At 37.4% G+C, this 12,779-nt stretch overlaps 1 protein-coding gene across 4 annotated transcripts in view; it reads right to left on the bottom strand.

Moving 5' to 3' along the window:
• The window catches only part of CPS1 (carbamoyl-phosphate synthase 1), a 155,561-nt gene that overhangs the window by 3,522 nt on the left and 139,260 nt on the right, over nt 1-12,779 (bottom strand). For all 4 annotated transcript variants that reach the window (XM_070422051.1, XM_070422049.1, XM_070422050.1 and 1 more), the window contains exons 33-36: nt 12,493-12,663; nt 10,018-10,092; nt 7,240-7,338; nt 647-706 (exon numbers count right to left, since the gene is read on the bottom strand). In XM_070422051.1, coding sequence (XP_070278152.1) covers nt 647-706; nt 7,240-7,338; nt 10,018-10,092; nt 12,493-12,663 — 405 coding nt within the window. The remainder of the gene's footprint in view (nt 1-646; nt 707-7,239; nt 7,339-10,017; nt 10,093-12,492; nt 12,664-12,779) is intronic.

The raw sequence follows: 12,779 nt of genomic DNA, 5'->3' as shown, positions 1-12,779 counted from the left end.
AAGCAATGCGATCCCATGAATACAGATTTAGACTCACTACCCGGAGTCATGGGCACTTCAAATATTTCTGCATTATTTGCTGTGATAAAAAAAATTTAATAACTAAACCAGGCTTTGTGTAAATGTATTCAAGCAAAGAAGGTTTTTTTCCTTTATGTTTATTGTTGACACTACTACAGCAAGAAGTTTTGCCTATAACTGTAACAGCTGGAAATTATGACTACAAATGGGAACAGATAAATGAAAAAGAGGAAATATTTGGAAATGCATTGGAACTGCGTCCCAATTCTGTATAAGCTAAACATTCTACATTTGTGATAAATGTACTAAACCTTAAAACTAGCCCAGTCAACCTATGAACCAGGAGGTCATGATTTGATTCCCAGGCAGGGAATATGCCTGGGTTGTAGGCTCGATCCCCAATAGGGGGCATACCATTGATGTTTCTCTCTCTCCCTCCCTGAAATCAATAAAAATACATTTTTTAAAGTTAAAACTAGTCTTTCTAATTATTTGATTCCACTGAAGATATGAAACTATTAAGTTAGGATATATTTTGATCTATTTAATTCTCTAAGATGTTTCAATATTTCTTTTGTGGAGAGTTCAATGCTAACAGAAAACAACTTGTAAAAAATTTACATACCTTGAAACCTTCATTGTGTAATTGTTCAGCCACACCAAGGAATCTTGGACGGAATGATTGCTGAAATTAAAGGAATTTAATACAATTCACTTTCTAAATATACATATTCTTTATTTAGTCATATGTAATATGGTATTCTCTCATGCCACCATGAGAGGTAATGCCAGACATTTCCAGGTGTTTTCTATTTAAAGATGACAAGTTTTATCCTCTATACTCCTATAGCAGTGGTTCTCAACCTTGGCTGCACATTAGAATCACCTGGGAATCTTTTTAAAATCCTGATTTCTGGGCCTCATCCTCCAGAAATTCTGTTTCTTTGTTACTAATGTTGTGGCCCTACCCCATAACAAAAAAAACAGAATTTCCAGAGGATGAGGCCCATAAATCAGGATTTTAAAAAGATTCCCAGGTGATTCTAATGTGCAGCCAAGGTTGAGAACCACTGTCCTATAGCAAGTGGGAGTGCTTATTTATTTTCCAATATAGATAAAATTCCATCCGCATTGTCTTACTCTCTGCTTTCTTGCTTTTTACCTTGCCCTCAAATTCCTCTATTCCCTATTTAATCCACTTAATCTCTGTCTGTAGATACAGATAGACCCCAGGTCTGCACGGATCCTTTTTCTGATCAGGGAGGATTTAAAGACACCTAGGTTAGGAGCTCAATGCCAAGTCCGCCTTGCTGGATGTTTTGCCTGTTCAAGCCGTTCTAATTGCTGAATTCAAATTTGAACTTTGAACTGCCCTTAAGTAAGGAGGCCTTGTCCTAGCATCATGCAAAGCACCCTGCAATAAGTCAATCATATGGAACTCACTTTTGCGTTTACTCTAAGGCAAAGAGTAAAAGAATGGGCCCATGACCTTAAGCTCATAAACATGAGTATACAGTAACAAGCATGCAACAGTATACAAAGTTTAAAACACCTATTCTGCTTTAAATGAGAGCATTTTGGCTGTTTTCCCTTGTAAAAAGCTTATACACAGATGGCACAAATTTGGTTACTTTGGTAAATGTTTATAATCTATTACATTAGTAATGGTTATATTATATTAGCAATGGTTGAAAAAAATCATGGATATAATTTTATTTTAGAACTTTAGAGAAACTACAAATTATAATAACAAAACATGGCAAAATCCTTGCACAACTTGGATAATGTCCAGCCCAAAAAACCTCCTAATATTTACTTGCAGAGGCTTTCTGAGAACACATCTAAATCCTAAGAAAAGATCCCAAAGACTTTTCAAATATAGAATTCTTTCAGATCCAGGCCCTCTCACTCCCAGAACAGCAGTTTTATGACAGGAAACTATCAGAAAATAGAAAAGATAAATGCAACTGGATGATCTCAGCTAAGGCAGGCGCAGGGTTATTCATGACAGCCTAGAACACGAATTGTAACCATGCCCAGAAAAGTAGCTTTCCACTTCTGCTTAGGACCAAAGAACAAGAAATGGGCTTAGCTGTAAGAAGCTCATGGCTAGACATAAAAAATAAAATAAAAAAAGTATAAAATCAGAGAGTAACTCAGTGGTGTTAGGGCAGTTTAATGAGCTATGTGGCAGTCGCTTTAAGAACAGGTTAGCAGAAGAATAGGACTCATTTGTTCACATTTGATTCTGCGCAGAAAGTAAGGGACTGAATTAGATGGCATTTTAGGTTTTCTTCATGTTTAAAGTTCCTTGAAATACAGCAAGTATACATGAAATATTCTAAACATTCTGAATTTTGGAACATTACATTGTGTGTAACACAGAACAGACTTAAGTAAGCACCAAAGTACATTGGAAGGCACAACATAAAGGTATCCAACAAACACTTATTGACTAATGAATAGATTAACCATGAACTGAACAAACTATTCCCAATCTCTTCAATTTTCCTCTAGCAAAAAGTCACTGATAATATGTGGCCATGTGATAATATAATGTTGAAGCAGTTTCCTAAAAATACCATTTCTTAAGTACAGTGTTTCTCAAAATATGGTCCCCTGGGAAAGCAGCATCGCCTGAAAATTTGTTTAAAACATGAAACTTTACACCCCACCCCAGATCGACAGAATCAGGAACTCTGGGCGTGGATCCCGGTAATCTGCATTTCAGCAAACCCTCCTGGTGATTCCAAGACACACTGGAGTCTAGGAATGGGAGGGCATAGGAGACAGGGGGGCCATCTTCCTCTCATTTTATAATTTGAGGTGAAGAGGCGCTATCCTTGGCCAAAGACACAGTGGAAAATGTTGAGGGAGGAGTGCTAGGATGTAATATTTTTCTCCACCCTTTTAAAGTCAAATAAGTCAGCCAGTCCTCTAAGGTCTGCACACACCAGTCAGAACCCCATTATGGAGCGGTTCGGTGCTGGAAAAGATAAATATCCTACATGACAGTATTGGCAGTTCCCAGCCAGGCAACCACTCTGCCTCCCGGTCCGGGGTGTTGGCTTTCATAGCCACATTATAAACTTCTATCCAACATGTATTGAACACTTGTGACACATGAAACAGCCTCTCTACAGAAAGAAATTACAGCTGTCAGCTTGCATCTGAGCGGCCCCAGAGTTAATAGCTGATTGGAAATACCTGGGTAAGAAACCATTTGTAACTAGAGGTGAGAAGTACAAGCTGATGTATTGCCTGGAACATGTTTATAAGAAAGTCTTTTAATATTTATATTTTCCTCCAATTATCATTTTCACATTACTCCAACTTTTGCCCACAGAACAGAAAAGCCAAGCTAATACTGTGCAATGCCTGTGGATCCTACAGGGGCGTCTGGATTGACAACTACGTTTGCTCCTAATGATTCTGTTTTGAAGATAAAAGGTTATTCAAGTCACTCGGAGTCGTCTTTTTCAAATAAAATGCTTGCTTTATGTTTCTGCTTGATGCCAAAGCGCAGCTGTCCGGATGGCGCTCGCCTCTCCACAAGCATCGCTGAATAGCCCAATCAGAGGGGAACAAACAGCGAGGGCTCTTGATCTACTCTAGAGTAAATCATTTATCGTTAAAGGGTGTTCCAGAAAACTTCAAAACGAGGCAGATTGCCTGCTCCTAGCAACTAGAAATAAACCCTGATGGGATGAAAGAGGCTGGAAACACTACAAGGGAATCCAAGATGATTCTGTTCCCATATAAACCTGCGTTATGTGTTTCTTATATTAGCATCCATGCCTATAGGAAGCCTCTTGGTAGAGACAGCGTGCATGTAGTAGTTAAGTTGACAAGGATCCCTTGACAAAATATAAATCCTGATTTTTTTCCAAAGCCCTAGTTACACCAGGTTGATGTTATAAATATTTCAAATTTCCTGGGTAACTTGACTCATAGGATTTAACCTTGGAAGGGCAGACACAGGGGGTCTGTGTGTAAAGAATTATGGGGGAAAGAGGAGGAAAATGAAAAAAAAATGTTAAGAAGACTACAATAACACCAATGAGTGTATGCATGCCCCCCCCCCCAAAAAAAAAACTATTTACTAAATGTTTTGAAGAGGCTGATATTAATTAGTAATAATTACTATTTAAAATATATATTAAACCACCAACAATAAGAAAAATGTTTCCTGGCTCAGAGTCCCTTTTACCTTTATCGGTAGTTCTCTTCCCCCTAATTTTATCTTATAACCTGTTGTAAAATATTAATAATACATTAAGGTTTCTTCAATTAAATTGTTCTACTCATAGCAGGCAGATGGGTCCAGGTGGAGAGATGAAGAGAAAAGAAGACCTTTGCCTCAAATAAATGCAGTAGATACTGACCATCCTTCCCATTTATACATGAAGGAATGATGGGGCAAACTAACTGTGAGTGATGGCCACACCCATGCTTAATCAATTGTTGTCTTAAGAAATTCAAATGCAGTTGTGGACTCTCTTTCTTAGAGCTTCGTTATATAACTCACCTAAATGCCTTCCCTTGTTTTTACTGGCTCTAACCCTCATTTCTATATTTTAGATACTTTTAAGTTTTGACTACATATTTGAATGAGTTTATATGAATTCTTCTGACCTAGTGGAATCATGTTAAATAAAATGATATTTAAAAGTACAGCGTATCCTGAGATATAGAACCCTAATTACTTTGCCCACAGTTGCTATGAAGTTTGGGTAAAAAGTTTGATTAGATTTGGTCCCATTCTAGCTAAGAAATGCCCGGTAACTTTTTTGGGTAGTAACTCTCTAGTTAATATATTCTGTCATATTGTTGTGTTAAATTTATGACTACATATTTTTAAAATCACTATCAGTGAAAGCCTTTCATATAATAATGGTGAGCCTGTGCATTAATTGTTGGTGATGGCAGCTTTCCTTGCCTCACATATAAAGTAAATCAGGCAGTGATTCTTATATATCTCTGAAGGCTGACAGTGGTTCTCAACCTTGGCTGCACATTAGAATCACCTGGGAATCTTTTTAAACTCCTGATTTCTGGGCCTCATCCTCCGGAAATTCTGTTTCTTTGTTACTAATGTTGTGGCCCCACCCCATAACAAAGAAACAGAATTTCTGGAGGATGAGGTGCAGAAATCAGGATTTTAAAAAGATTCCCAGGTGATTCTAATGTGCAGCCAAGGTTGAGAACCACTGGCATGCTGATCAAATTTAGCACAGCTGTGAATATTTTATTAAATATTTCTTTAAATATTTCCTTTGTATCTTTGTAATTAAAATACATATATATTTAAATCTCTAACATTATGCACTCGTGCACAGGGAGAAAGTTCTTAACTCATGTAGCTGCTGGAGCATTTCTTTCGTTAAAAATAAAAGAGTACATGGAAAGGTAGAAGCCCAATGGACAGAATCCCTTGCTTAAGAAAACTCTTTTTTCTCCAATCCCCTCCCCTTTTTTCCCCTGAAAAGCAAAAATTATGTTCCCTGATGCCAAAATTGCACAAATACTTTATAGGGATCAAATTAATTTTTGCCTCACATTTCCCTGCAGCACTAGAACCAAACAAAGCACAATTTTATACTTCACTGCCTTTTTAAACTGGTATTTTAAAATGTGAGCACTATATGATTAGTTGGGAAGATGGGGATTAAGGGCATGGTCTTCCTCTGAAGGCCCCCAGGCCTCACATTAAACTTTAAGCCATAACTGGAAGTTGGGCAAAAACTCTCACACTTGCAACTTAATAATTCTTAATACCCATTTATAACATAATGATTCTCTCATACGGTGGGATGTGTCTCTAAACTGCCATTAAGATTTGCAATAGCAAGTCATCTTGTTAGTCTCTGCTCTAACTGTTCACCTTCACCCTTGTGGCACCTTTATAAAGCAAAATCCCAAGTTACTCTTTGCAGAAACTTCTCCAAGGCCACTACCCATCCAGTCTCCGGGGTCTAATTTGCAGATATTAAGACACCCTAATGAGATGGCATGTATAATAATCACCCACTGGCTTGAGAATACCTGGTACTGTTCTAATTATATTTTAATGATTTTTATGTAACCATGCAGGGTTTGAGATTATTAAAAGTACAGCAGGGGTGACATATAAGACCAGCTATTGTTTGCAAAGGATCCAAGAATTACTACTCTCAAAAGAAAGAGAATGACCCTTTGGAAGCATCTAGTATTTGTCAGGAAACTTATAAACAGAACAGGTTTTACATTCTTGCAATAACTATTCCAAGGAGTGGTAATAGAAGTTCCTGACTACCATTTTGCAGTAAGATTGATATTTGGCCTAGAATAATAAACCAATAAGGCCCTTTTCCTTATATGAAGCTATTCACTTAGAATTATGGCACCCTGCTTTGACTTAGAAGGCTTACCAAATAATAATATTTGAAGAACCTCCATGGTAGTCTGTGGGATCTGCTGATTTTCTTAAGCCCATGAAGTCACTGCCCTTTAAGAACTTACAATCAGTCATGGAGAGCTAGGCTGAGAACATTTCTCAAATAATCCCCATCTTCTTCAACTTTGAATTTTTGACATTTAGTAAAAATTGAAATGTGAATGAGTGAGTGTAAGAAAGGAAGGAACAGAGGTCAAGATAAGGATAATATGACTTCATATTGGGGAGATGTGTTAGTTTTGAGAGACCAGAGAGAGGTATCTACCACACTGTTGGAAATATGAGGTGGCTGAGGATTATGATTTAAAGCTGATTGTTTTAGATAGGAGAATGGATATTGTATACATAGATGAGCTGGAAAAGGGGAAAGTTAAGAGATAGAAATAGACACAGACATAGAAAGAGAAAGAAGAGGGAAGACCCAACCTTTTGGAAAGCCCACGTTTAAGGCTAAGGAGGAAAACTAAGAGTAAAACATACAGACAAGATGCAACCAAGGAATAAAGGAGATTCCTTTCAAAGGCACCCTAAGTTCCCTTTCACTAGAGACTTTTTTTCTCTGTCTTTTTTTATTTATCCGCTTACTTGTATTGGCCACTGCAGTGGAAAAAGGCAAAAATCAGGGAACATATAGAGAAAAATGACCACTCTCTCTATAACTTGCTGTTTTCTTTAGAGGAACTTCAAATTAACCTCCCTCTTCGATACCATAAGTAAGGTCCCTGCCCCCAGCCATTCCCAGCATGTGCCCACTGGCATGCATACAACCACAGACCACGTACCTGGATTCCAATCAGGATGCCTTTCTGGGGTATCTTAAATCCTGTGGAAAGCATTGCCTTTAGGAAAGCTGTGTGAATACCTTCACCAAAGCAAGCAACCTGTTAAGAATAAATGAAAAAAAGATAAAATAAAAGGAAGCAAATAGTCAACCACCTTTACCGAAAAACAACTACAAATGGAAAGCACTTTACTCATAGATACCTTTGCCAGGTTTTATTAAATTGCCCATGCAATCGGAATTCAGGGATGAAAAGGTTGTCCAGGGCAGATGTATCTTATGTTTTTAATTAAACATAATGAATGAATAAGCAATTCTTTCTCTACCCAACAGCACTCCACGGAACAACATAACTGGATTCTACCATGAATTATTTGGATACAAATCACAGCTTCTGGTCCATAATGCGGTGAGTTACCAAATGTTAAATTGACATAATGCTTAAATAACAGTGTATGCTGTGTATGCTATGCAACAGTGCATGAATTCACAGGTCAGTAGCACAAATGCATAACTGCTGATCAATCCTTCAGGAGTCCTTTCACACAGTGTATGAGAAAGCCTTCTGAGCAATTCAATAAATCCATGAAAATCTCAAAGGAGTTTGTTTGTTTTTTATAATTTCCATAAAACGAACCTACATACCATACTGCTAGCCCTGAAACTTGCAGCCATAAATAAAAAACAATTCCAAACTAACATATAGCGTTACAATATATAGAGGCTTTATCTACCATAATTGTACTACAATATAACTACAAGTCACATGGCCAGCATAACTATAGAACAAGCGGTATATGTGAGTAGGATGGGAGTAGATTCTGCCATGCACATCATCATTTGGCTCAGGTACAGAACCACCATTATAGTAAATAACACTGATGGCTAAATTCATTCTTTAAGCAAATGACTCCTTTACTATGAAAGGAAAGTTCTCAAATCACGTTGACCTTCAGTTGACCACCAATATACAGGGTGGGACAGAAGTAGACTTACAGTTGCAGGTACATGAAACACAGAGTTTATTCTTGCATTGTTATTTATTAACCAGTGTATTATTTTCCATATGAACAACTGTAAGCTTACTTTTGCCCCACCCTGTATACTCCACAGTAAACATTTTCTTTGGTCAAGTTCTGGCCAACTAACTTAATGGGACCTAAGTTAATGGTACCCAAATTCTAATGAAAGAACCTGGGCCATCCCATCATAAGTGCATAGAAGTACAACAGCACATAAGAGGTTTCAGCAGTTTTCTACCGAAAAACATATGAAGTAGTCAGATATTCAAGTAAAGATTAGGACCGATATCCTTACCTCACCACAAGGAAAATAAAATGCCCTTACCTAGATCAGGAGCTAAAGGTTCATTCCACCCCTCAATAAGCCATTTGAACACTGAAAATGCCTTTTTGAAACATAATTGATATTGCACTAAGCTAGAATTATTATTCAGATTTTGCTTATACAATAGACCTTGTAACATCAGACTTAGTGACACTTGGAAATATGACTCTAATAATGGAAGAAGAATTATCTTTTTATATTTCTGAAACAGATATAACAAAGGGAGAGCCTAATTTCTAATTTTTTCATATTTCCATAATTCAACAACACCAATAATGTACGTCTGGAGGCAGAATGGACTTCGGCACTGAACATGGATTTGCCACACCAGAGCAAATGGCGTGAAGGAAAACAGTCTCTCCCTGACCTGAGCCGTGGACCAGCTGAAAATAGCCCCTCTACTGAGGGACCATGGGCTCAAGATAAACTCAAAGAGAGTCTCTTTCAATGACTGGAAATGGAATGGAGGCCCCTTGCTTTAATGTTAGGTTTTCTCACCTAATAAATTAAAAGAAGCAGCCAAGGAGCTAAGAGAATACAGTCATCCATCCACATACAAACAAGATAGCCATTTATTCCTCACTGCCTGCCTTCCTGTCTCACATGGTTCCTCATTGAAGACCATGGTCGTAACCAGGCAACCATATAAAACATCACGCATTTGTTGCAATTAAACGTTTCCCCTTTCAGGTTTTCCTCAATACCAAGAGGAAGCAATGATGCCTCACAGTCTAATATTGACAGTCCTGCGTGCATGGATGAGAATGTGAAGGTTGTATCTGGTGAGTCTGTCAAGAGCTAGGTGATTCATAAAATGTCCTGACACTGACATGTAGGGAACTTTCTAGAATCTGACAGCTCTCTACAAGAAACACATTTCACATTCTTGAAAAAACCTTCAGCTGACAGAGTCCCAACACAAGTGAAGAGGGACATCCAGTGGCCACTCCCATTATAGTTTTTAGATAATCCCCAAGAGGTTAAAGTTGCTTTGAAAGTCGTTCTAAAATTTTGCATATATTTGCATGTTGCACAATATTTAGGACCATGATCTTTCTGATGATGCACATCTATTTTACATTTTGTTAGTAAAAATCCACTAATCTAATGGGGGGAGGGGTTCAGAGAGACCTGAAAACCTTAAAATAAAAAGAAAGACCCAGAAGATATTTGAAAGCTATTCTCAATGTGTAATGTGGAAACCAATTAGAAATACCTGTATTATATTCACATGTTGATTTTAGAATATGGTCCCCAAAAGTAAAAGATTTTTCTTTAGCTCAAAATTCTTAAGCCCTTTTCAGACTTATTCTAATAACAGAAGATTGTGTCCTCATTACTATTTACTAACTTACTTTACTATATTCAGATCAGAAAACCAGAAATTTCAAAGTAGACTTTATGAAAGTGTTTGTTATCATTAACTAGTTACCTCTCCAGTGGAAGCCATCTCACATCTCAGGATGGGGTCAGCATCCCTCAGTCGGGGCCAGGAAAACATTGGAGCCTGTCAGAAATAAGGGGGAGGAAAAAGCATGTGAGAAATGTTTAAAAGGACTAAGAGAGAAAAAAAATATATTAAGTGAATCATCTCTCACACAATTCATTTAGGCTATGGAAGACATGGAAAAAGAATCTCTTTGGTCCAAGCATCTGACTTGAAAAATGGCTTTAAAACTCTGTTCCAAGAATTTCCTGAGCTCTTAGCCAAAAACTTGGGTTAAATAATCACAAATTATTTCTGTAAATAGGGCCCCTGTGACCAGTCTAAGCCAGTATTTCTAATCTGGCCTACACAGAGTCTTACTGGAGTGATTTCAAACAAAGTCTATTGGGCATTGGTCTACCCAAACACAGAGTTCAAACACATTTTTTTCTTGGTTGGCTTTTGAAACATTCCTCTTCTTGTTTTGATCATTTGAACTTGCAAGAAGCCACCTTGCCAGAAATGTCTGTCTGTAAGCTGACTTCTGAGATATTAAACTGTTGTTGACACCTCTTAAAAAGCTTTGAAAAACATTCTGCTTGGAAACACTTTCGCTCAGAACTTTCATATGAACTAGAACATAGACAGGAGTGCTTCCTTTTCATTCATTTTTATCAGTGCAACTCACTAAGAACTGAATTCTTATTTCTCGCATATATCCATTTATCTAGTCTAGACTATTTCTCCTTAGATTCAGGCACCCTTTGAGTTGTCATGGGAATTCTAACTTGGAGTCATTTTACTGAGTCATTTTAGTCAACTTATCATACATTCCTGCCCTCCAGCTTCTCAATACCCTCACCTACTGATGTCTACCTACCTGTCCAGGGCTATATTAAGATTGACTATAAATAAATAATTTGAAAAAAGTAGATTCATACTCAATAATAACTAGGAAAGAAGTAAACTAAAAGATACAGTACATTTTGAAAATGCATATCTACCCATCAATATTATTTTTAGTGGGAAATTGTTTCATATGTATACATTGTTTCATGTGTATACATATTCCTGTCTATGAATAAAGAAACATGAATTTGAAATTTATATAGAATCTTCAGTGGAAAATATTTTTCAGGAACTTGTTGGTCTCAAAATAATTTACACACACACACACATACACACACATGTCTCTGTGTGTGTGTGGGTGTGTGTGAATTCCCTTGAAAGCTTTAATGATTTATGTTTTGTCAGTCTCCAGGTTTAAAATGCTACCATTCCCCAACATAAAAAGTGACATTCTATTTCAGTGCACTATAAAATCCAAGCATCCTAAATTACTAACTTAAGTAAGATTAATAAATAACTTTTATTTATAGCTTCAATGTAAGGCTTCCACTGTGTAAGTCAGAAGTCAGAGTCTCTACTGTAACACAGTTGTGGCTGAGTTCACTAGTACATGTAGGAATGGAAATCTCTGGAAGGCATCTAAAACATGTGTCACATAAATATGTCACTCAATATAAATTAATTTCACGTGTGCTTCAGCTAAAAAATTCATATATGTTGATATAATATCTCACTAATCCTCATGCCTGTCCATTAAAGTAGTTAAAGTCACAATTATAAATGCTCTGGGCATGGATGCCCGGAAGCAGCTAGAGAAGCACAATGGCTTCATTACGAGTTATCATTATAAATATACATATAGCCCAGCTGGTGTGGCTCAGTGACCTATGAACCAGGAGGTCATAGCTTGATTCCTGGCCAGAGCACATGCCAGGATTTGGGGCTCAGTCCCCAATAGGAGACATGCAGGAGGCAGCCAATCAATGATTCTCTCTCTCCCCTCTGAAATCAATAAAAATATATTTTCAAATTATGAGATACACATATATATGAAATTAGTGAACAACCCTTAAATTTTCTTGGTCACTCTTCATAAAGGTGCTGTCAACTTCATCACTCTCACAGCGCAACTGCTATCTCAAGTTTTCAAGTGGGAAAACTGTACCACTAAAGAAAGTAGAGACTATGCAACAGTGACCAAGGTGGCAAGAATTTAACCAACACCACAGGAGAAAGACTATTACAAGATTCATGCATTCTTGAAGTCTTGTAACAATTCAAATGTGGCTCAGTTCAAGCCTCATCCTAACACTATATATCCATGATTTCTGTTTACCAACTAAACTGGCACCATCATGCATCCGCTTCATAAACGTAGTCTATAATTCACTCAGCTAGTCAGTTTTGACTCAGTTCTAAATGGTTTTAAAGTTATTTTGAAATGCACAGTGGCTTACATAAAGTTGACTGTAGTGCATCTTCATTACATATTCAAAGGAAATATCATTAACTTTCCAGTCCAGCACTTTAGTGAGAAGGTTCATAAAATATCAAGGTTCTTTTGATGAAAACTTGTTCCTTTCATTTCCTTGGAACTTACAAAAATGACTAATACATTTTTTCAAATGTTACCTTAATTGCAACATAGTCAGAAGGAATGATAGGGTGATCCAGTGTTGGAAGAGGGGTCTCATCGATGCTCTCTCCAATCATCACTTTGGTGGCCACATCAATGAAGTCAACCCCGAGCGTCTTGGAAACAAAGGGGAAGGATCGAGAAGCTCTCAGGTTGCACTCAATCACCTACAAAGAACAAAATTCAAAAGAAGACAAAGATGGTGAGAGCTAATAACAACAATATTAATGTTCTCCCCAGCAATTGGGTTCCAGCTCTTCCTGACTGGGGACCAGCCCTTGTT

The sequence above is a fragment of the Myotis yumanensis genome, unplaced genomic scaffold (genome assembly GCF_028538775.1).
Source record: "Myotis yumanensis isolate MYYU_CA2020_CCGP unplaced genomic scaffold, mMyoYum1.0.hap1 SCAF_8, whole genome shotgun sequence".
Classification (NCBI taxonomy): domain Eukaryota; kingdom Metazoa; phylum Chordata; class Mammalia; order Chiroptera; family Vespertilionidae; genus Myotis; species Myotis yumanensis.
The sequence above is the reverse complement of the archived record's forward strand: the minus strand, read 5'-3'. Positions and strand labels throughout refer to the sequence as shown.